At 42.0% G+C, this 25,180-nt stretch overlaps 1 protein-coding gene and 1 long non-coding RNA gene across 3 annotated transcripts in view; one reads left to right on the forward strand and one right to left on the reverse strand.

Moving 5' to 3' along the window:
• The window catches only part of LOC147156346 (uncharacterized), a 57,482-nt gene that overhangs the window by 773 nt on the left and 31,529 nt on the right, over positions 1-25,180 (forward strand). For both annotated transcript variants that reach the window (XR_015091767.1, XR_015091768.1), the window contains exons 2-3: positions 3,378-3,616; positions 8,447-9,683. This is a non-coding gene — a long non-coding RNA (uncharacterized LOC147156346). The remainder of the gene's footprint in view (positions 1-3,377; positions 3,617-8,446; positions 9,684-25,180) is intronic.
• adam12a (ADAM metallopeptidase domain 12a) overlaps positions 177-25,180 on the reverse strand; it is a 42,460-nt gene continuing 17,456 nt past the window's right edge. Inside the window, exons 4-23 of the mRNA XM_086064811.1 lie at positions 19,654-19,732; positions 18,169-18,248; positions 17,575-17,761; positions 14,464-14,529; positions 14,307-14,378; positions 14,046-14,215; positions 13,042-13,126; positions 11,718-11,866; positions 8,455-8,632; positions 7,661-7,750; positions 7,385-7,580; positions 7,178-7,286; positions 6,512-6,710; positions 6,355-6,432; positions 5,090-5,198; positions 4,878-5,013; positions 4,676-4,790; positions 3,368-3,577; positions 2,198-2,322; positions 177-1,849 (exon numbers count right to left, since the gene is read on the reverse strand). Of these exons, the coding sequence (XP_085920937.1) occupies positions 1,783-1,849; positions 2,198-2,322; positions 3,368-3,577; positions 4,676-4,790; positions 4,878-5,013; positions 5,090-5,198; positions 6,355-6,432; positions 6,512-6,710; positions 7,178-7,286; positions 7,385-7,580; positions 7,661-7,750; positions 8,455-8,632; positions 11,718-11,866; positions 13,042-13,126; positions 14,046-14,215; positions 14,307-14,378; positions 14,464-14,529; positions 17,575-17,761; positions 18,169-18,248; positions 19,654-19,732 (2,500 nt within the window). The 3' untranslated portion in view covers positions 177-1,782. The remainder of the gene's footprint in view (positions 1,850-2,197; positions 2,323-3,367; positions 3,578-4,675; positions 4,791-4,877; positions 5,014-5,089; positions 5,199-6,354; positions 6,433-6,511; positions 6,711-7,177; positions 7,287-7,384; positions 7,581-7,660; positions 7,751-8,454; positions 8,633-11,717; positions 11,867-13,041; positions 13,127-14,045; positions 14,216-14,306; positions 14,379-14,463; positions 14,530-17,574; positions 17,762-18,168; positions 18,249-19,653; positions 19,733-25,180) is intronic.

Consider the following 25,180-nt stretch of genomic DNA (forward strand, 5'->3'; position numbering starts at 1 on the left):
ATGTGTTTATTACGTTTAAATAATTTCTTACACTATAAATCTGTAGAAAAAAATATACTGTATATAAAACAAGCTGCTTTGGTGTCTTTACACAATTAATGCAAGTAAACCATGTAAATATTGTAAAAATCATAAGAATAGTGGCCCAAAAATAAATAGACACATGGAGAGAAGGACACTTTGGACAGTGTTTACTGCACATAGGATGTATCAAACATTTGACTTAGAAAAACATGTGTTCACCTGTAACACAACGCACACACACACACACGCACACACACACACACGAGGTCTCACCACGCAAACGTTTTTTTTTTCTTAAAAAAGAAGAAGCAAAAAGCAGTAAAAGTAGTGCATGGTCACAACCTAAATTGTAACAAAAGTTCAGTCCCATTTTCAATTGAGGCTTTTTTTTTCTTCTCTTTGTCGCTCACGTGTGATTTCACCAACAAAACAACACAACAATAAGAACATAACAAAATAATGTGGTATGTTTGCAGGAGATGTTCAAAGATATGACAGACAACAGGAGTATTTTGCGAGGTGTCGAAAAGCAGAGCAGTCATTCGCAGGCTTCAAGTTTAGTTAAGCATTGCACAGAAGTTGGCGGCCAGTACTTACCAAATAAAATAAAATAAAAAAAATCACAAATGTTACCTTTTACTCAGGCTGCTATGAGGATCACGTTTTAAAGTAAAAGTGCTAGAATAAAAGCAAATTTGATTGGAAAACAAAAGTGTAACAACTGCTTGACAGGTTTAAAAAAAAGGGATTGGAAAAAAAAAGTCTTTAAAAAATGCCACGACTTTAAGTTAAAAAAATATGACTGACAAAAAAAAATCTTGTTAAAAAAGCGACCAAAAATGCAAGTGTAATGCAAATAAATGTTGTTTTTTAAAGACAAATTAAAAACTTTTTTTTTTTAAAAGATGCAACAAAAAACTGTAACGATAAAGAATATTGACTGAAAAACACTGCAGGTAAAAAAAAAAAAAAATTGACTATGAAAAGCAAAAAAATGATGGGGGGAAAATGGCTGCCTTTTGCCAAATAGGATTTGAAAACATGTTTACAAAATTGACAGGAAAGAAAAATGTGATGGGTTGAATTTTATAAAAAGGTGACAAAAAAATGATGCTGTGTAAAAAAGGCAGCGTAGCTTCAACATCTGCATCCTCATCACATTGATTGGCCTCGACGTTGACCGATTCCTCACGCCGATTGGCTCTTGCCGTTCAGTCATTAGCATCGGTGTTCACCTACTTATTCTCTTTACTGTACGGTGTTGCCTTGACTTACGAGTGAACTTTATTCTGTAACCAAGCTCAATTTATTCATATGCCAAATCGAATGTGCCCATTAAAATGAATTGAAATTCCAGTAATCCGTTCCAACCTTATTAAAAAAACAAACACTTAACACAAACTTTTGAAACACATTTTGGCTCTCAACAAACAAACACAAATCGACTAACTGTACGAACTCGCAAGTCGGCGCACTCGTAACCCAAGGCAATACTGTTGCTGGCGTCTTTAACATTCCCTTGTTTTTCAAACATAAACAAGATGATGAAAACAAGACAGCATGGCTTTAATTCTTGGCTCTTAACGTAAAAAGAAAAGTGTCAGGCACAGTGCAGTGCGTGGCAACAAATAAATAGGGATCAGATAAATAGTTCACTTGCGTGTACCTGAACTCTTAGCACCAAGGAGGCGTGTCGGGGCCGCCATTTTGAAGGCGGTCCCAAGTGCAAAGGATTCCACCGGCGCTGCGGCAACGTCATCATCTGCTGAACTTGACGTTGGCCACCACACGGGGCTTGGGCAGCGTGGCCGGCTGCTTGGCCACACTTCCAATCAAAAAGAAAAATAGAAAAAAATTCAATTTGTCGGAGAGTGAAAACACAAAAAAAGTTTGTAATTGCTAGTGATGCCACAAGATGGCAGCAAAACACTTTTTTTTCTATTTACTTTTTAATTTGTGTAATTTTTTTGTAACTATTTTACATTTTTCAGTTTAGAGGACATGAAAATTAGAACTTTATTCCGTCATTCAGTAAATATATTTACATATATAAATAAACACATAGTGCAAACGATTTCCTTCAAGACTTGAAACCAAAAGAAATGTTGCTGGTGTTAGCGCTGCTCCATTAAGTTCAAATGTAAGAAGAGGATCACTTTTTTAGCAAAGTCACCTTGCTGGGCGGGGGCGCCCGGTTCTAGGTTCGGCTCTAGGTCCGGGTCCAGGTCCAGTTGCGACGTGTGAGGTCCGGGGGTCTGCAGGCAGGGGCTTTTGAGGGGGGCCAGGCCGCTCCGTTTCCTGACATGAGAGAACAACAATAGCAGCCAATCTCCACAAGAGGGCGCTCCTAGTTCACAAGTCTATGGAGGGCTTTTTTTGGTACCAAAATGAAACAAAACTTTTTTTTAAATTAAATAAAAATATCTATTAGTGATGTAATAGATTGTCTAGTAATTACTGAAAGAATCGATTTTTTTTCACTATCCATTAAATTTTTTTTCAAGTTAATTTATTTGCAAGAGGGATTTTTTTTAAATGTCATATTGTAATTGTATCATTTTTTACATATAGAAATTACATATATTAAAATACAATATGTAAAATGAATTAAATTACAATGTTTGTTAATGAATGTGCTGTAACACATTTTCTAACGAGTAATGAAATATTTATTTATTTAATAACTGGTTTTATATGATCTTTTGTGATTTAAATAATAAATAAGACAAAAAAACAACAACAACATTGAAATTATAATTACAAGTAAATTAAAAATATTTAATGGTTAATCTGAAATTGCCATTAATTACAAAATTGAACATATTTTGAGTTATTACTTGGCCAATTCGTTTAAAAACTGATTTGATTTACAGTGTATGAATTATATTATATTTGCAATGTTTTATATTTATACGACGTTTTTGCTACCACCATTGAAAATATATAAATGACATAGATTTAAAAAAATATATAGTACTTAATGTGATCTAATACTGTACCTGAACTGTAAATTGTCCCAATAATTTTTAAATATTATTTCTGTTTATTCTATGACTATTTTATATTTTTAGACACCTTATATTCACAAAATACCACATTTACAATTCCTTATTTCTTTTTAACCCAAATGTCATAAATATAAACCAATTAAATGCCTACAAAATAATTCAATCAAAATAGTGTGAAATGTATTTATTTGCATTCCTTCATTATCCGTACCGCTTAATTAATTAAGATTTAATTCATGGATTAATTTGTCCATCAATGAATGAAAATAAGAAATGTGAAATATTGCTTTTTGTCGTTGATATTTAAAAACTATTTGCGGATGATCTGTGCTCACCATCCTGCAGACGTTGAGGCGAGGAGCGCCTCCGAACGCCACGGCCGTCCTTCTGGCCATCGCCGCCACGTGCACGTGAGGATGAAGATGATGAGGAGGAGGAGGAGGAGGAGGCGGCGCCGCGGCCAGGGACGCGCTCAGCGAGAGAGGCTGGCACTGGGGCAAGCGGCGCAGGCTGTGCGACGGGTATGGTGGCGGCGGGAGCTGAGTCTGTGGGCGTGGTCAAGATGGAGAACCGGTAACATCCAGGTAGGAAGAACCCATCAAAACAAACATTTGCGAGTGAGTGTGTTTCGTCGGCGTGTGAGAAGACGAATCCTCGAGTGGTCCCGTTTGGAGGTGGCCCACGAATAAACAATAGGGATCAAAAATGGACCGATCCACTTTGTGGGTCAATTTGACCCAACACACCGCGGGTCGGTCCATTTTTGACCCGCAGTTGGGTTACTTTTGACCCAACTGTTTTTAGAGTGTGTGTTGGTTTTTAATTCATTCGCTGCCATTGACGACGATAGATGTCAAAAATTCATTTGAACTATTTCTATTAGTTTAACCTTTTTTCCACTTTTGTTAACAAAAGTATAAAAACATAGAAAACATTATATATATATATATTTTAATTAACTAGTGAAGTCATGTGATTACAATTAAAAAAATGTAATCGCCTGATGCCCCTAATAAAAAAAAATTGGGGCTGTTAGATGATTAATTTTTTAAATTGTAATTAATCGCATGACTTCAAAAGTCACCTCACGATTTATCACAAATTTAAAATCTGTTCTAAATGTACAAGAAAAAATTGTTTTCTAGGTTTTCATACTCTTGTTAACAAAAGTGGAAAAAATGTTAAACTAATAGAAGGAGTTGAAATGAATTTTTGACGTCTATAGCCGTCAATGGCAGCGAATGAGTTAATTGGGAACAAGCTATTGGGAAGATGTTAAATTCTTCCTGATCATCTTCATGTGGCCCACTGCGAAACAGACCCCCCGTCTAGGCGGAACCCAGCCAAAACATGAGCATTTTGTGTTTAGACCAGATGTTGGAAGTGTACACATGAGCTCATGTGTCAGCCCCCCCGCCCCCCGCACCCCGCCCCCCGCCCGATGACCTCACCTGCACCGCACTCCACATCAAACATGCTCGGGAAAGCCTCTATGATCACAACCACATGATTCAAACCCGACTAATGTGCAGCAGCTGGGGGGGGGGGAGACGGTTGCCTTCTTGTCATCAACACAAAAATTGGACATGTATGGTTGACGGGTGGGTCTGGAACCCTTGACGCTAAACGGGAAGTCAATGTACCTTGAAGATGGTGGCGCCGTGGGGCAGAGGCGGCGCCGGTCGAGACGGGGACGGCACACTCGTTGGCTGGTGCCGCTTAGGAGTGGATGCCGCGCCCGTCGAGGCGCTTACGGACCTGCGAAAACGAGGAGAGAAAAAAACAAAAAAAAAACGCCCGTCAACTACAAAGATGAAACGCGGGTATGTGTTTCAAAACAAATACCTGAGCTTGTCAATCGGGTCCTTCTTGGAGCTGGAGAGAACCCCCCGCAGACGTTTGCGCTTGATGCACACCACCACGGCGCCACCGACCAGGGTGAGCAGCGCCGCCAAGACGCCCACCGTAACACGGATGCCATCTGGGGGAAAAAAAAGAGAAAAAAATTGGGCTTAAAGAGACCAAATTGAGATGAAAGCAACCTTTGCTGAGATTACCTGCCAGTCGGACGGGCCCGCTGTCCACGCTGCCCCCGAAACCGGACGCGTCGCAGAAGGGTGGTGCGCGGTGCGCCTCGCAGTGACAGTTCTTGTTGTTGTTGCACACCTGCCAAAAAAAAAACAACTGAGGTTTATTCACAAATTGTGCTTCCCCAAAAGACGCACCGCCATCTACAGAAACAGCGCACCCTCTACTCAGCACACATCCGAGAAAAAAAAGTAAAAACAAAAAGGCCATTTTCAATCCATTCCAATCTTCAATAACATCAATGGTGCACCCCCTCTCATTTTAATTACGCACCGATTACATTTTTATAATATATATATATATAAATAAATAATTGCATGACTTCAATAGTTAACTCACAATTAATTAAAAAAAATTACATTTGTTCTAAATGTCAAATATATAAAGTTTTCATACTCTTGTTAAAGGAATCTTTGTGCAGTTTGTCACTTTTTTTACTCACGACTGCCACCTCTGGCCCAAAACGTAACTGCAACATCTGTGTCAGTCTCCACAAATATCTGCATTATTATTACATTTATTACTGATGAATTTTGAAGTGGACTGCATTGCGAATTCCCCCAGTCACCCCCCCCCCCCGGTCATTCATCGTGCGTTTAAAAAAAAAATTGGAACTTTAAATTAACTCAAAATGAATACACTCATTTTGTCACTCCTACTTAAAACCTTTAAAAAGGCAAAATAAAGCCCATTTATAGGCAAGTTCAATCACACTCATCCCTTCAATATCCACATTGATGGCGCACCCCCTCTTATCTGCATACACCCTTGAATGAAATTAGCCGAAACAAATCCACGGCCACAACATTGGACGCTCCATTTTCACTTCATACCCTTTAGAACTTTCAGAGGAAGAAACAACACGATCGTTTGCAAACTAATGTCACCTTTCGTGTCACCTTTCCCCAAGTCCTGGCATCAGTATTTTTTTTTTGGGGGGGGGGGGGTGTCAAGGACGACTGCCCCGGTCTGTGATGAATGTCAGCGGGCGCTAATCATAAGTGAAGCCATTACGCTTAATTGAGTGGGCTGCTTTCGCCATCTTGGAAGATTGATTGTGCGACTCCTTAATGACTCCCCGGGAGAAAAGGTGGGGGGGGGGGCGCAACCCAAAAGTACCGAGAGCGGTTCGTAAACAATCGGATGCCGGAGTCCTTCCAGGTGGCAGAAAAGTGACAGCCGATGACGGGGCGGCTGGCGCCCACTTGGCACTGGGTTTTGCTGCAAAACTCACCCCTCGGCCGTTGCACTTGGCGGCGCACTCGTGCACGCCGAAAACGCTGACGTTCTGGCACCGGCGGTTCAGGCACATCTTAAGGAAGGACACAAATGTGATGAGAACAACGAGAAGACGGAGGATGAAGGGAGGGGGAATTTGCGCCCATCCTCACCATTCCGCCGCCACACTTGGTCCCCGTCAGCACCAGGCCCGGGTCTGGCATGTCGTCGCCCAAGTAGACGTGCGTGCCGCGGCACAGGATCCGGCCGCCCTCCTGCAAGGGGATGTTGGTTTCTATGGAGACGGCGTTGGTGCCGATGACGGGGCGGTTGGCGCCCCCTTGGCACTGGATTTTGCCGCATTGGGCGTCCCTGCAAAAGCGGACAAAAAAAATTGTAGGGCTGAGTTTTCGATTTGACTTCGATTCACAAGAGTTCATGAACTGATTTGATTCACTTCAATACAATATAGCATCAATTCTTCTTCAATATCAAGGACACAGGGCTGCTTGATTATGGGGAAAATAATCATCACGATTATTTTGGTAAGAATTGCAATTACGATTATTCAAACGATTATTTTTTGGGGTACAATATACAAATGTACAAATATTAAGACAAATAAAATTATTAAATGAAACACTATAATTATACAAGTTCCTTTTGGACCAAACAGGATTTATTAAATTAGTCTTTTTTTTCTTTTTTTTTTATTAAAAAAGGTTAAAATATATCAATCTAAACAACTCCAAATGAGTATTAATGATCTTGGTTTTTTTTTTTTTTACGATGATGTCAATTTTGTAATTGTGGAGTGTAATAATTGAAATTGTAATTACCGTGCGTCACATTTGGCAAAGGATCCTTTGGCGTCTTTGCCACAGTTGCCGTAGGGATCGCCTGCCGAGTTGACTCTCTCAAAGCAGATGCCGGGCGCGGCCTTGGCACCTGCAAAACCAAAAAAGTGGTTATGGGACCAGCCATAGGAAAGCCGCGTTCACACCAAGGCTGGGGTGCGGGTGGGGTGGGGGGGGGGGGGTCCTCACCTTGCCCCCACAGCGTGACGCACTGCTGCTCGTGCGTCTGGCACACGCCGTTGTAGCAGTAGCCGTCCGCGGCGCTGCAGGCGTGCCCGTCGTGCAGGTAAACGTTGGCGGGGCAGTGGGGGCCGCCGCCCGTGCAGAACTCGGGCAGGTCGCACGAGTTGCCCGACTCGCGGCACGGCGTTCCCGCCGGCTTCAGCTGGGAATGACACGTGCGCAGGGAGGGGTGAGCGGGTCATTTTCCGGCCTTGGCGGAGGGAGGTCGACGGTTCGCCCTACCTGACAGTCGTGGCAGCACTGGCCATGGGCGCAAACGGCGTCGCCTTTCAGGGAGCACGTGGTGGCGTTGCAGCAGGGATTCGTGCATTCCTGTGCGCGCCACAAGTTCATCATTCAATTCATTTGGATTTTTGTATTTGGATTACGATTTAGTTTCGATTTTTTTTGTAATCAAGAAAATGTTGTTTTCTGGATTTGATTATGATGTACAGTTTGTATGTTATTAAAAATATATATATTATCTTTTTTTTTTTTTCTTTGTTTTGACTTGTATTTTCTTTTTTAAGTTATTTTATAGAGCTAGTTTGTTAGCTTAGTTTTTATTAGTTTTGCCACAGTTTGACTTTAGCCCCTGATGCTAGCTAGCTAGCTCCCACTGTGCTTGTTTACCTGCTAGGGAGCTAGCTAGCTAGCATCAGGGGCTAAAGTCAAGTCAGTTTGCACTTTCTGGACCTGGATTTGCCACCTCTGGAATTTTCTATTAATCATAACAAAAAAAGATAAAATTTAGATCGTCTCGTTGTATATTCAAAATGTCATTTAAAAACATGTAAATACAGTAAATTAAATGACTTTTTATTTGTAAATGGTCCAAAAAATTAATTTAGATAATCACCATAGCGGTAATTAGAAATAATTGTACATTCACATTTGAAATCATTGTATCCTATATTTAATGATAGAACCTGAAATTCATCATAATTGTCTGTGTGTTGGATTAGTGTTAACAATAAAAGTGGCTTGTTTATCACAATTGAGGATTTTTTTTTGTGTGTGTGTGCGCAGATGCAAACCTCGGGTTCCCCGCAGTCGCACTCCTCGCCCTCCTCCACGTAGCCGTTGCCGCACTTCTGCCCGCCGTAGAGCACTTTGACCTCGGGCATGTTGAACAGACACATGCCCACGCCCTTTTCCAAGCTGGCCGCCAGGTCCTTCTTGCTGCAGCTGCTGAACGCAGTAGGGAAGGGATACCTGCACAAATAACGGGGAAGGGGGAGGGGGGGGGACAACACCTTTCAGCATTTTCGCTTGATGGCAAAAGTCTACACACCCCTGATCAAATGCCAGGTTATGTGATATGAAAAAAACGTCCACCTTTATTGTGACCTACAAACTGTGCAATCCAAATGAAACAAAAACTTTCCAAATTAACTTCAGCTTTTCTAGTAGGCTTTTCCCACTCTGCGACAACTTTGGCATACTCGTAGGCCAACTAAATGTGAGAATGCATGACGTGAGTGTTTTTAATATTGTTTTTGGATGAGATCGCGCGTCCGCGCCCGTCGAATCGTTTCTTATTGAGCTCGTCCTCAAATGACACGTGTGTGATGATATCAACAGATAAAGAAGAACTTTCCTTAGGATGTGTTTTTAATAACTGACACCACAAAAGCGCACAGGGCAAAAAGGGCGGCGCCGCATGTCATGTCATTCTCCCCACGGAGATGACAAAAAAGTTGCAACCAAGCCCCGAGCATCATATTTAATCGCCCATAATATCCCGACAGAGAAAGCACATCATTTCTCACCTGCGCATGACCTCAAAAATCAAAACATAAACCGTTTGCAGGCATAGTAAGATGAACATAAAACATCAGCATGAAGCCATGCTACATCAATAATTACATTCCGTAGTTCATTTATTCAACACAAACAAACCACCTTCACTTGAGGCTCATTCATAGTGTTAGCTAGCATGCTAGCCTCAATAACACGCGAGCACAAACGGGCATGACATCACAAACACATTTGTGCACTATACTAAACGCTATTAAATCATTTAACTCTCAACTTTTGGCGCATAACGGACGTTTTTAGTTTGCAAGTTGTTGTCAGCGCACCACCTAGTGGTTCAATTGTGTCGGTGCACCACCTAGTGGTTAATGTTATTTGCGTGTGTAAAAATAGTAGTAGAAGAAGAAGTCAGAAACCGGAAGTAAGAAACCGGAAGTAATTGACCTTATGGAACTAGCAGACAACTCCACTCGTTTCCTCGCAGTTCTTTCTTGTTCAAGCATCGTCTGTAAGTGATTTATGAAACAACTCTACAATACATACTAAGCATGCAACGCTGACACGTGTGCCGAATTGTACGTGTTTGTCAATTTAAAATGCTAATGCTAAGCGCGATCGCTAATTGTTAGCATATGCTAAATGTTCAGCTGCTGTGTCTGTATTTTGTAGCGGCGTCCGAATGTCCGGGGAGCGAAAATGTAGGGCCCTCAAAATGATGCTTTCTGAAAAGTAGCACACGTCGATGTTCACTCAACTCAACCGTGTGCATTGCGAGTATGAAAAAATAAATAAATAATAACATGGCGTGAGCATCAAAGCAATGCATTAATATATACTATGGAAATAATTCAAGCGTTTTAGTAGAAAATACTTACAACAAAGGAACTAAAGTACAGTTTTAAAACATTTTCATTCACAATAAATAGTGAAGTAAATAAATAGTATAATAGCAATAGAGGTATGCGCAGGTGCGTCGTGACAGTTAAATCCCGGGGTTTCGGTGGTCACGTGACGTGCCACGAGGAGCAAGTAGTGAGCTGGCTGTCCGAATCGCCAAACAGAATGAGGGCACTACATATTGAGACACGGTTTAGTACGTGGCTATGTCGTGAATGAGGGGTCAGGGGTCAAGGGTGGACGTTCGTTTGTTTAGGAATTTTTTAGCTGCTTGGATAAACTAGCCCTTTGACTAGCAAGGCCGTGACAACGGAGGATAGGTTGGAGGAAGAAAAAAAAAAAAATCAGCGACTCTACGTTGGTGGCAAATGAGCAACACTGGAACGTTGACTGTGTGCTAATCCTCGTGGCCTTTTCAAGAAATTCGACTGTTGGTGGGGGCGTGTGTTGCCAACGAAGAGGTGATAGCAGAGTTGTGTGTTTGAACACACAAATGGAGTAATCCCGGATTAAAAAGCGCACGGCGAAACATGAAGCAAGAAAGGATTATTTGCACCACAAACAAATGGCAATATTTACGTCTTATTTCTATGTGATTATTATTTCTATGTTTAGTCCGCCACGTGTCGTCGTGTTGAGAGAACAACGCCGGCTTCAAGTATTCAAAAGCGGCCAAACTGCGGAACAAGACGGTTTTCAGGGGTGCTTAAGTATTTATCAGTCGCCATGGAGAGATTTTTCCGACATTAAACTTGCATGTGTGTCAAAGAATAGCGACGGGCTGGGAATGAGGAAGTGCGGACGGGAAAACGATTTTTTTTTAGTATTTTATTGACTGATTTTTAAAATGTATAGTTGGTTTTATGTGCATGATAGTGTGCGGATCTCAACGTGCAGCACTTTGGGAACACTTGTTTATAAAATGAGCTCATAGAAATAAAGTGGATTGGATTGGAAAATAGTTTCTAGTCAACCTTTTTTCAAACCATTGCCAACCTTTTGACGCATTTTTCAAGACCCACAAAATACACGATGACAATGTAAGCACCGAACATACCAAAAAAGTAGAATATGCAAATACGAGTTGCTTTTTGTAACACCTCAAACTACAAAAAAAAAAAAGGAGGCTAAAAAAAAAGGACTCTTGATGACAAAATATGAATTTATCATTCCCACAATTTGTCACCTTTTGTCTCAATTTCGATTTCTCATAATCGACGTAATAAGCCCAGATTCAGCCTCTAATCTTTATCTTCAGCTCAAAAGATAGTAAATGAGTAAATCATTCAAAAGGATTACATTCCATTTTTAGGGAGACAAATAAACAAAAAAAACGAATTAAAGCAACAAATATTACAGGGCCAGATTAAAAAAAGACCTCCACGCACAATTTAAGGCGTGCTGTGTACTGTACCTGAACTAATCGCTTCCCCCTCCACAAAAATTCAGCGTAGCCGCAGGCTGTTAGCGCAGCTGCATTCATTAAAAAAAAAAAAGAAGAAGAAAAAACGGAAAAGACAAACCCGCCCTTAAATTTCATGGCACGCTTTGCTATAAAAATTCAATAAAAGCTCACGGCCAGCGTGCAAAAAAAAAAAAAAAAAAAAAAAAACACGTTTGAGATCGCCGAGACGCGCCCGCTCACCCGGTGGAAGGCGTCATGATGCAACCGCCGCGCTGCGCCGTCACCCGGCAGCCGCACCCTCGCTCGGGCGTGTCGTGGTTCATGCCGAAGTTGTGGCCCACCTCGTGGGCCAGCGTGACGGCGGCGCCCAACGGGTTGTCCGAATGATCCTGCGCAAGAAGCAAACGTCATGGATGACGTCACGGCAATTACGAGCAAACTTCATGATTACTCAGGATAGACCGATTATCAGCCGGGACGATAAAATGACAAATATCGGCATCGGTTTTTTTTACGAATCTGAAGGTTGATAAAAGCTGGTATCTTACTGAGCGGCGAATGCTTGAAAGATGTTTACGGGCAGTTTTTACTTGTTGTGAACACATTTTGAACATATTCAGACAATTTTCCACTCACTTTTTGAAACCTTTTACAAACCTTGACGAAAACCCCAAATTAGCGACATTCGCATGCATTTATGGGTTTATTTAAATTTCCACTTCATAAAAATAATGATGCTGACACTGGGAACTCCCTACACATTTTATGAAAAAAATAATAATTGGAAATTGTGTTAAACTTTATTTACAGAAGAAAACTTCAAGAAACTATTTACTTGCTTAGTTTTTAATTATCTTAACACATGCTGATGACCTTGGAAGCTCCCTGCAATTTTTGTTCTTTTTTTAATTTTTTTACAAATCTGTCAATTTTTGATATGTTTAAAATTATATGGTTTTTTTCCCATTTTGACACAAATATTTTCTTTTTTACTGCAAATGAATATCAGCTTGAAATATTGATTATCCTTGACTACTAATAATCGGTATCGGTTTTGAAAAAAAACATATCGGTCTATTACTAACGATTACTAATGACCTTGGAAGCTCCCTGCAATTTTTTTTTTTTTTTTTTTTTTTATCAAATCTGTCAATTCTTTATATGCTTAAAATTCAAAGATTTTATTTTTTAATTTTGACACTAAAATGAATATCGGCTTCCTTGACTACTAACAATCGGTACATGGAGTGGCAAAGCTTGCGAATACTTTCAGATGCACTGTACGTTGGTCCAGATGTGCCTAATAAAGTGAATAGTGTTAAAAGGAAAAATATGCAGTGTCATCATATCCGCCAATTTGTGCCATCTGCTATGTGGGGAGCATGGAAACATCTGGAAAGGAGCTGTAAACAACGTGGATAATAAGAACAACGGGACAGCTAATGACAAGCTCGGGTTCAGATTGTAAACGAAAGTTGACAGGCTCGTTCGTTAGCGTCATGTTTCCACTCAGTCCGCCGCATCGCACTCGTGTGTTCAAAGGTGCAAAAAGAAGATGACGAACCATGACGATCCCTCCGGACTGCTCTGCCGTGCACATGCTCATGATGGGCGCCATGCCGATGGTGGTGCCTTGGAAGTACACCCCGCTGAGGAGGGAGGGAGGGGGGGCAGGGGGGGGGAGAGACCACTTGATCATTAAACCCAGAAATACGCCGCTTATCCCCTCATTCTACTCAACAAAAATATAAATCCAACACTTTTGTTTTTGCTCCCAAATGATTGACATAGCGGCCTTCCAAATTAAAAGCATGGATTTTCAAAATAAGATATTTTAACGTCACACCAAACGGCTTGAACGTTTTCAGTCTCGAAGCGGTGGATTTAGTAACATTAATAACATGATGTGGCTGTAAATAAAGTAGTAGTATAAGTAACACATTAATTATTGTTTTCATACGGTGCGCAAAAAATGAAATAAGGGGACAAAATAGGACTTGTTCCTTAAATGAATTCAACTAAAGCGTATGCGTGCAAATCTCATTCATGTTAAACACTGATGTTAATCGTTCGTAGACTTTCGATGTTTTTGTGCATTTTGTACATTGCACGTTACGTGCAAAAAAATCTCCTGCGTGCTTAATATGTACTTAAATATAGTTCAACGTTTAGAGACTCCGACTGAAATGTAATTATTATGAAACGAGTTATTTGGCATCATAACCACCCCCCCCCCCCACCATTTATAAATATGGCACACCTGTGAGGTGGGATGGATTATCTCGGCAAAGGAGAAGTGCTCACTATCACGACTTTAGATTTAAATTGTGTATGTGGAAGAAGTTTTACATCTTTGACTTCATCTCATAAAAAATGGCAGCAAAAACAAAAAATTCTATTTTTGTTGAGAATACTTAATGGATATCATCCGACTAATTGTTTTGGGTCACCGTTGTTATTAATGAAGGGAAAAATGTAAACCCAAAAAGAAACAAAGCTTTTGGACTTTTTATTTTTTACTTTTAATGAAATGTTTTTTCCTTGGCAGAGGTTAAGCGTTAATCCCACCTGATGAGTTGAGCGTTGTCGTGTGGCTTGCGAGGCAGCAGCTTGACTTTCCTCCAGTCCAGGAACTCGTGCAGGGTGGTGAAGGGGTCCTGCGTGACGGGACACTTGTCGGCATCGCTCCACACCTCCAGGCCCACCAGGGCCACGCGGATATTTAAGGCCCTGTAGAACTGACCCAGAGGAAGTTCCTAAATCGTTGTCGTCAACCTGCGAACCCCCCCCCCCCCCCCCCCCCCCACCCCCCGCCGATCGGACGCTTACCTTGTCCACATAATTGGCAATCTCGGCCAGACGCTGCTTGACTTTCTCCACGTCCTTGCCTTGCTTGTGAAACTGCGGCGGCGGAGGCGGCGGAGGGAAGCGTTGACTATTTGGGCCCGGGGAGGACGCGGAAATGAGACGAGGCGGCGGCGCTTACCTCCCGGTTGTCGGCCACGATGATCAGCTCCACGTACTTGGCGGCGCTCTGGATGTGGCGCTTGTGCTGCAACGCATCAAAGAGACGGTGACGTTTGTTTTGCTGCTCGTTAGCGGGCTACTTCCTGGTTGGTGTTGACAATTCATATTAGGGGGGTCAAAATGATTAATTAATTTCACGCCACTCTTTTTTTTTTTTTTAACGCGTACTTTGCGCAGCAGACACGCCCATGTCAAAATTTAGCAGTAATACATTTAATAATAATATGACATATATTTGTGGAGACTGGGGTCAAGTTGTATTTAACAATTTTTAAAAAATGTGCATAAATTTACAAGTGACTTCATGTTAAAGATTAGAAAGCTCCTAATATGAAAATGAAAAAATGCACTGAGCTGTCATCAATGTCTTACAAATGCAATTATGCCATCTAGTGGCAGAAAAATGACCTACACAAATCATTATCACAATCATGTTTTACAGCACAGTACATCTTTTTAATGTATAAATTATTATTTCAATGATCACTTTGTTCCACCTTTATGTTAACAAGTGTGAAAAAAAATGTACATTCAGAACAGATTTAAAATTTGTGACGATTAAAGTCATGCGATTAATTATGATTATTAATATACTATCAAATGGTCAACATTTTACATTATAAACATGTACAAAGTAGCATTTATTGTATTTTAAAAAATAGAGCATGGCCTTGACATTTTATTTGGGTGTGCCCGCTAACAGTTAGTTGGTGACCAATCACGATCCCTCCGGGGCGACATTGGCGCTTGCTCGTGATTGGCCGAGCATCCTGGACGTCTTTCAACCTTCGTCCTGGCAGCCGCCGTCGTGTCCTGCCTCTTATCAAGCCTGCTGCTTTTCCGATAAGCCGCCATGGTTCACGCGTGCCCCGAACGACGACCCCGCGGCCGCGACGGGTTGAACTTACGAACCGGAGTTGCCGGGATGAATCCCGAAGCACTTGTTCCAATAACGTGAGCCGCTTCCAATTTATTAGCAAAAATGGGAAAGTGCGCATTTCCTGGTGGATTTGCAGCAGCATCGTCTTCCTCGGGTCCCGTCGGGACGGGCCTTCGTCCATTTTCATGATATGAAGGTCTTTTTGACCATTTTTTTTACCACGGGGGGGCCCTTCACGCCTCGGGGCTTTAATGCGCCGATAAAAGGGAAAGACGAAGCGAAATAACAGCAGAAACGTCCTCCGTGTAGCAACGTCACCTTTCGTGAGATATTCAGGATGAGTGTTCTCGTGCCACGTTTTTTTGTTTTTTTCTAGCTTCCAGGACGTCGCTTATCTCGGGAGCCTCAAGCAGCCTGGCTTATCAAAGACCAAAGACGTCCGTGTGGACACATTGAGGCAGGCGCACCGCACTTGTGAAAATCACTCGTCGTTTTTTTGGGGCGGGGGGGGGGTTAGGTTGTTTTTTTGTGTCAGTAGAAAATGCAAAATAGCAAATTAAATTTCGCGAGTTACTTATTTCAGCAATCTAGTAAATATTTTTTAGATTGTCTTATTCATTTACTGCATTTTTTTCCCCATTCAATACTTGTGTAATATTTTATTAGTCATAATTACAAGGTATGCAAAATATTCATTTTGTAATTTATTGTCTTGTTCGCAGAGATTTCTCTTTTATCTTGATGTATTTTCAAGAACTAAATCTACAAAATATGATTTATCATTCATGAATACAAGTTAGTCGTGACAAAAAATCCAACTCGTGGATGGATTCCCAATCTTGTTAGCTCATCGTCCTGCGCTTAATCATCGTCAAGTAATGATTTGAATATGCCGAAGAAAAAAAAGGGAGAATTGCGCAAGACAGCGGCGTGTTTTGAAGAGCCATATGTTTGGCGTTCGTCCCGAGAAAAACGTCCAGGGAACGATTTACAAAAGATGGAAATCGGTTTTGGAGGAGGCGGAAAGTCCCCGACTCGTGTGATGCGCAGATCGCAATCTCAAGCCATTGAAAGCGCGTGAAGTCGAGTCTTGGCCTTCAAAGGAGGTCGAATGAGGCGGGCTGGTGAAAAGCAGATGCGTCCGTCCGTCCGTCCGTCCGTCTGTCCGTGCGTGCGTGCGTGCGGCCTTGTCGCCGTTTAGCGCCGTTCCCACAGCTTTCTGTCCCCCCCACCCCCCACCCGCTGTCTACGCCACACCATCCTAATGGCTGCCATTACGTCCAATGGGAGCGCCGGGTGAATAATTCAAACCGGCGGCGCCGTGATCAAATATAAAAGACAGTCTCTTAAATAATTTGCAATATCTACGATGCAGATTTTCCAGAGGGGGAGGATTCAGATGAGTTGGTGTAAAATTATTATTATTTTTTTTAATATATATATTTCACATTACACTTTGATTTATTTGCTTTTATAAATTGTAAAACTGCAACAAAAAAAATATATATATATATATTGAAAATACATGCTAACAAGGTATGAAGAATTCCATTAAAGTGCACATTTCTTGACAATAATATGTTATAAGTGACCTCACTCGTCGAAACATGTCATTCTGATTAATATTACATTTGTGGAAAAATCCAGCCGTTTTTATCCATCTGGGGGGCGGCCATTTTGCCACTTGCTGTCGACTGAAGATGACGTTACAGTTGCTCAGGGATCGGGCAACGACCAATCACAGCTCACCTGTTTTCTAAAGCTGAGCTGTGATTGGCCACTGAGACCTGAGCCACTGTGATGTCAATTTCACTCAAAATGGCCGCCTTCTGACATTGATAAAAACTTCTGAACAATATAAACCAAAATACTGTAATTAGACTATTGGGGCTGCACAGAACATATTATTGTCAAGATTTTTTTTGGGGGGGGGGGGGTTACTTCCCCTTTAAAAAAAAAAAAGGTGCACTGCAGCAAAGTGGAGATTGTGGAGTATAATGTTGCTATTGGGTTTGTTATTTATGCTCTGGAACAAAACAAAACACATATTTGCTGTATACATTGGTTGGATGAATAATGAAGACTAGTTTTATTAAAAGGTCCGGCAAAAAAAACACACCAAAAACAGGCCGCTGCAGCAAATTGGAGACTGCGGAGCATTGTCGTGCTGCCTATTTAGCTAATCCTCACCCTGGTGCTGAAGGATTTGAACGGGTTGCCATCAGGCAGTGCGAAGGGCTCGGACACGTTGGAATGATGCCCGCAGGTGCCCGTAGCCAAGTGGAGGTGTTGCGTTGAGTAAATCCAGTGAGTTCCGTGGGTGCCGTGGGCCGCCGGCTCGATCACGTACGATCTGCCGTCCACGGATATCAAACCCCTGGAAACGCACACACCAAAGTAGGGTTTCAGAACTGACTTATCATTTCAAATTTGAGTTTCAAAACAGGGTTAGGGTTTCGTGTTTGGCTTTTAAGTCTTTGTTAGGGTTTCAGGACCGTGTTAAGGTCTTAAAGTAGGGTTTCAAATTAGGATTCATGTTTCAAGATAGTTAGAGTTTCAAATTAGGGCTTTAAATTCTAATTAGGATTTCAAACCAGGTTTAGGATTTCAAAACGAGGGTAGGGTTTCAAGACAGTATTTGGGTTTCAAATGAGGATTTCTAGTCTAGGTCAGGGTTTCAAGCATCTGTGTTGAAGTTTGAATTTAGAGTATTGAGGCAGGTGTGTTTCAAATTGGCCTCGGAAGCCGGATTGGGGTTTAGAATTAGGGTTTGAAATGACTCACTTGAGTGCGGCGCCGCAGGTGCTGATGCTGACGTCCGAGTCCGGATGACGCTCCACCTCGCCGTGGTAGTAGCAGTGAGCCTGGGGGGACGCCACAAGACACGCACACCTCGCAAAAATGATCGCACCAATGACATCGCCGTCACCCACTGAAACCCTAATCCTAATTTTTTAAAAGCTCATTCTTAAACGCTAACTCAGGTTTCAAACCCAACACTGACTTAACAGCCCAAATCTGCCTTGAGGCTCTAAATTAAAACTTTAACCCCAGCTTAAAAAAAACGAATTTGCTACTTTAACTAAACCCAACTTTGAAGACCATACCCTAGTCTGAAACCGGACCTCTTGCTTGAAAGCCTACCAGACTTGATCCCATGAGAAGGAGCAGCTTAAGCAGTTCCACGTGAATTTTGAGCATATTTGGCAAATGACGGCGACGTCAAGTGTATTTGAAATGAAAAGTTGGCATGTATGTTTTAGCAAGAACACGAAGAGCTTGTGAATATTTCATCTCCTTTCACTTTTCAGGCACACTTTAGTCTTCAATTCAAAACTCTACCTAATGTTTTTTTTTTTTTTTTGTTAAGCGTATCTATTATGAATGAGTTGAGGCCCAAAAAAAACTGTCAGTCGCTTCTGTGAACTCATCAAATATGAATTTTGTGAGCACAGGAAGCAAAAATGGCCTTTTTTATATACACTTTTTTTTCTCAAAACAATGCAACTTATTTTATATTTACTTTCATAGACACACAAATTTTCTTCTCTAAAATATATTTTTTCTTACATTGTTTTTCTTTTAAAGAAAAATGTAAAAACAATTTTGTTAAAAAAAATATGACTTTCTTGAAAATAGGATTTTATTCTTGTAAAATAACTAAAAAAAATTGCCCCTTTTTCTTGAAAATGTTTTTTTAAATAAAATAAAAATCAGAATTTATATATATATATATGTATATATATATATATATGTATATATATATATATATATATATATATATATGTATATATATATATATATATATATATATATATATACTTTTTCACCTTGGAAAAACATGACTTCTCATAAAATTACTTTAGTCTTTTAAGATTCTGACTTATTTATTTTTCTCAAAAATACAGTTTCCCCCAAAATTATTGTTTTTTTATTAAAAAATATACTTCTATTCGAGTATTCTTGTAAGTTTATGACTTGAAAACATGTACTTTTGTCTTGAAATTATCCAACCCCTTTGCTAGAAAAAAAAATACTATTCTCATACGGTTACGACTTTTTCTCGGAAATCTAAAACTCTACTTTTAACAACACAGCTTCTTTCTTGAAAATATACGACTTTATTACACCTTATGGTTTGATGAATTGATTTAAACACTACTTTATTCTCATATTTAAGCTTTATCCTTGGGAGAGGGAAAAAAAAAATACATTTATTTTTAATCATTCTGTGTGTGAGTTAATACAAGGGATCAAAAAGTTCCATACCATAGAGTTGTGCGAGCCTGTAACCGCTGTGCCATCATGTAGGTAATGAATTTCTTTATAGTCACTTGCAAACAGACCCCTAGAATGAAAAATAAAGACAAGTGACCTTAAGGAGCATCCACAAAAATCAATTACACTGCGCGGGGGCCTGCAAGCAAGATCTGTTAAGATGCCTTTTAAGAGGCTGCACCGCTTCAAGAATACGTCAATTGAAACGAAACAGGCGGGAAAAAAATGTCATTTCACAATCAATAAAGTGACCCCCGAGGTAAACCAGAGATGCATTTACACTTTCGTAATCTTGACAATGCAGCAAATCAACACAATAAATGGAACCCGCGGGCCCCTTTTCCCATGGTTTTAGTAGCACATTTGGCCATCCATTAGCCAGTGCGATGCTCGACGACTCAAAAAAGCACTTCTCTAGAAATAAATGTGACTCCTTTTCATCTGTTTTTCAAGCGGAGGCAGCTGCGCAAAACAAGAGGGCCAAGCTAGCACCGAGCTAACACTTTTGAGTTGTCACGCTCCCTTCTCGTCCGTGGGAAAATAGCTAGCGCGCAACGGGATATTTGCAACTCGTTAAAAACAATCGGTCTTCATCAGCAGATGTACTGTGTTAAGTTATAAACGAGACAAAACCAGCAAGTACTGAGCTAACCTGCCAAGATAACCCGCTAACCTGTTAAAAAAAAAACAACAACTAGCCTTTGTGAATATTTTTAACCATTTTATTAGTTAATAACAATAAGTCAACATCAACAGATTTATTATAATACTTGTAACCAAGAGGCGCGATCTAGCACGGGGCTAACACGCTTAGCTAACCCACGAGTTGTCATAAAATGGAAACAGCTGGCACACATTGGAATACTTTTAATCGCTTGACTCGTAAACAAATGCCAACAGACTGTTAAGTTGTGACCAGCACGCTAACCTGCTAACAGTCGAGGTCGTGTAAGGACACAACCATCGAGCGCGCCGTGTGACGAGACGACCGCAGGGGGCTTGTGCGTCCGAACCAGTGATGACGACTAAAAGAGAAACACATGGTTCCATCTGGCCCGGGTCGGGCTTTTTGATGTGGTGATGATTATTAGCAGCCCTCATTTGACGGAGCGGGGCGGTCGAGGACGTGTGAGTCACACCGCAGCGGCTGCCCAAGCTAAATAACCTCCGCGGTCCCCGAACGCACTCGCTGCAGCCGGCCAACACTCCCAAAGTGGCTCATCAGCGGCGGCCGGTGAGGTCAGCGAAAAAATGCAGCTGCCGCGCAGACCTTTCTTCTTCCACTTCGACACGACACGCCGCGGCGTTCATGCTTTCATCTGTAGCGCCCCCCCCCCCCCCCCCCCCCCCGTTCCGGTTGATTGGGGTCTAATCTATAGCTTGATTTGGTCGGCGCCTGCCAAAGCGATCGGGACAAAGGCCTGAAATATTTGGAGTTTGGCTAAATCTACGAGTCCAAGACCATCTTTGGCGGGTGCAGTACAAAACAACCCTCAGAATATTGAACCGGCAAACAAAAATATTTAGCACCCAAAGAAGAGAAATGTTAGGGTTAGCGTTTTGGACTAAACTAAAATATTCGTCCTTGTACAGAACATATCAAATCAATGAATTTAATAGTCCACATGTGTGTCAAGATCTGGTCTTCGAGGGCCCGAGTCCTGCATGTTTTTGAGGTTTCTCTATTCCAACGCACCTGATTCAATGATCAGGATAATTATCAGAATCCTGCCGAGCTTGCTGATGAGTTTAAATATGAATCAGTTGTGTTGAACATGGGAAAACTGTAAAACATGCAAGGCTCAGGCCCTCGAGGACCGGACTTTGACACTACTGTACTAGTCCTACAAGACGACCCTGCCAGCTGGTTTGTCCTGCGCTGTATTGTTCCAGACAGGTAGTCTTGTATGAGTTCGATTTTGTCGGAGGCCATCTGTGCCAGCCAGGTGTGCGGTGCCAAACATCCTTCAGGTGCGCTTCAACTGAGACCAAACCATTGAGTTGTTGGCGTGCATCTGCAAAAGGTGGTCTTGGACCAAATCCACCACGAGGACGGTCCATACCAGACCAAATATTTTCTTTGGACTCTCGTCTTTGGGTGCTAACTAAATAGATCTATTTTTCTTCACATTTGGTTGCAATTTCCTCCCTAAACGCTGACTTGAAGAGAGCAACAAGGGCAAAAAGAAAAAAAAAGAAAAAACGATTGTCATTGACGACAACACACATCCAGACACAAAAGGACCTTAAAAAAAAAATTGTGACATAAAGCACATTGTCAGCGGATTGAAGAGTTCAAAGTGCTCGGAACACTTTTGATCTACTGGAATAGACGCGGGGGGGGGGGGGGGGGGGGGGTGACAACAACACGTGCTTACGCGACGACAAGCCAAAGCAGAGTAAATGGAAAACAAGTGTTCCCCGCACAAGAAATGCCTGGTGGCTTAAGACGGATAGAGAGCTTTTGGGGAGATATTAGCGAAGAAGAGACTAACAGAAGGATTGTAACGGGGGGGGACAAAAGCTGAGGAGATTTGCCATTCGGGGAATCCGAAGTTCAATCCTTTCCTGGCACTTTGTCAGCTGGTTTGGTAACCAGACGCGACAAAAGGCCCGTACGTACCTCGTAGTCATCCCTCACAAGCGACTATTGTTAATTGACCTTTTTTTTTGCGCATTAACACCATAGCCTCCATTACTCTCTCGTTGAAATTGACCATACTGTATAGTTTCTACCTGGGGCCGCGAGTCTCATGAGATCCAGACAGCGCAAAACTTCTCGACGACATTTTCTGAGGTAATTGTGACAAATGCGAGGGGCATTAAGTGCATTAAAGTTCTAGCGCGGATCAAATGGAAATATGTGGAGCGGATGAAATCATTTAAAGAGTTATGTGACCCATAAAAGCCAATCTTGGAAGGCCAATTAGCGCAATAAAAGCCATCGGAGAGATTCACGAGCCAGTGTGCTTTTAATAATATCCCTTGCTTCACTTGTGGAACAAAGTTGTGAACGGCAGCCCTTTCCCGAGGAAGGAAAAAAAACGGGTCTGGGATTGAATAATTTTTCCAGAAGCACGGGAAGAGATCCAGTCCTGCTGGCTGCAATGTGTCTGACATCGGTGCCAAGTAGAGCAGACAATTCCCAGCGATTACACTGATCCCGACACGTACGCTAATTCCCAGCATTCCATGTTGCCAACACGGACTGAAACATCGGTTGATTTGGTCCCAACCTGCAACCAGTAGTCTCGGACTAGTTTAATGAGTCCACACCTGTCAGTTCCGAATTAACTCGAGGACAGACCATTTCATTTTGTTCGTTTTGTAATGGTCGATGTGTTCCACACTATACGGTACCACGTGAACCCCCGAAATAAACCTGGAGTTTGTTTGGACAGCTTTTTCTCAAATGGTTATTTTGGTCTAAGCTAGAATTTGTCCAAAGACCTCTGGACCACCACTGCGACCAAATCAACAGGTCCGAGACAACCCCCCTGGCAGTCAGTCCCTAGATCCGCTCTGGCAGGTGGAGACCGATTCAACCAGTCTGAAACTACCTCTTGCTCAAGAGTGTGTATGGAACCGTAAAATCCCGACCGAAGCATCAGGTTCGGCTGTTTTGCACCGTAAAAAGCTGCTATTTTTAAAAGAACTGAAAAGTCAGAGTTAAAAAAAAAAAAAAGTCGAGCGTTGAGCCTCTGTGGCAAAGCCCAGCTCCATTTATTACGACGACCTCGTTATTATTTTCAACACAACCGACGAGCACCGCGAAGCAGCGAGACGGTCAGATGCGATAGCCATTAGCATCCGAGGCTACGCAATTATCGCAGTGACAGTCACCTGAAGATTGATGCGGCTAAGCCCAGGCATGCCCCCCCGGAAATCAATTAAGTGTCATCTCCGCGCAGCGTCTGCAAGGACGGATGACTCGAGGGATCCCAATTACAGGCCAGGCGGTGATGAATACCTCCGCCTCAACAAAAGGGATTAAATAATTGGAATCGGGAAAGAGAGGCGGCACCAAATACACCCGACGATGATATAGCGAGACGCGCACAGGGTCTGTTGGTGACTATACAAGAGCGTATTATTGAGTTTCTCAATTGGCGGATTATCTGCACACAACACAGTCCATTCAACACTTTGGATTACAAAACCTTGTGGAGCTGATTTATTAGAGTTAGGCCACCCTGGCAACTGAACTCTGCCCACGCACATCAACCAAAAGTCGAAGGGTTCACCATTTACCGTCCCCCTAAATTGAAATTTGGTCAAATTCGTACCCCGCTGAGGGTGCGAACATTTGCGAACGTTACGAATGTCATTCCCGGGTTCCCTTGAAGAACCAACTCATCTTAAGCCCGTACCCCACTGAAGACCGAATATTGCGACCTCGAACGAATCCACATTCGCTCCCTTGGCAAACGCTCGGCCCTCACTGGGATCCGGGCTAATGATAGATATTCATACGTTTTTAATGTTTTTGTCTTACGCTAGAGCATACGGAAGGCTTTGATGCAGCCTCTGTCCTCACATAAAGCAATGGTAGTTATTAAAAGAAGCAGCCTTAAGGTGGCGGCAGAGTATAAGAGATCAGCCAGGGCCATGTTGCAACAAGCTCTTTTTGACAGTGTTTTCAACAGCAATGTGAATATTGGTGAAACTTAGCTCTATGCTAATGCTAATTGCTGCAAAACGGAAACATACAATCATACTTTTTTTCCTGATGAAAGAAGAGACTAATCTTTCTTTTGGTAGGTTCCATGTTTATACAGCAATCGAACAGAATATTCTGTGGACCTTGCAAAGTCAGTCCCAATCCAGTAAAACAGCTGGGAGTGAAGGGGGTTGCTTCAGCGAAAATGGCAGACTTCCTGTTTGTTTGTCTTTTCCGGTTTCAAACTCCCAGGAAACATGTTATCAAATTTCATCTTGCTCAGTGGAACTGGTCACAGAATTTTCCGAACATTCAAGAGTCTGCTGCCCAGCCACTTTCGTATCCGTGACCCTTAACCTTTTCACCGAAACGAAAAAACACCTGCCACATCTGTTGAAACCCCTTGATTGATGAGATGGATGCTTACATGCTGTAAAAATTCTCAGACGTCACGCTTTACTTTGTTGATGCACCTTTGGCGGCCATCACAGTCTCGAGTCTTGAATGGATTACTGGAAGCGAGACGCTTCATCTTCCCATCTGGCCCGATGGCTTCCGTTTGTTTGTTTGTTTGTTTGTTGTTCTTCCGTCCGCCATTTGCATCGATTTAGGAAAGAAGAACGTCGGTTGGCGGTGCTGCAGTGATTTGCGTGTTTGCTCGGGAGTTGACAGTACGCGCTCACACGCGGATCGGAGTGTCTTTGCCAGGGTGAAGATGCTCGCGACAAGATCGAGCAATCTTTAAAAAAAAAAAAAAAAGGGGAAAAAAAGGCACTCGGTTCAAAGATAGCAACGAACGTTTTCAAGAGAAAAAGTACATCTTGGTGAAAATCAAAAAGGGCCGTGAGTTTTTTTTTT

This window comes from Leptonotus elevatus, chromosome 20, assembly GCF_054856555.1.
Source record: "Leptonotus elevatus isolate MCC_2025b chromosome 20, RoL_Lele_1.0, whole genome shotgun sequence".
Lineage (NCBI taxonomy): Eukaryota > Metazoa > Chordata > Actinopteri > Syngnathiformes > Syngnathidae > Leptonotus > Leptonotus elevatus.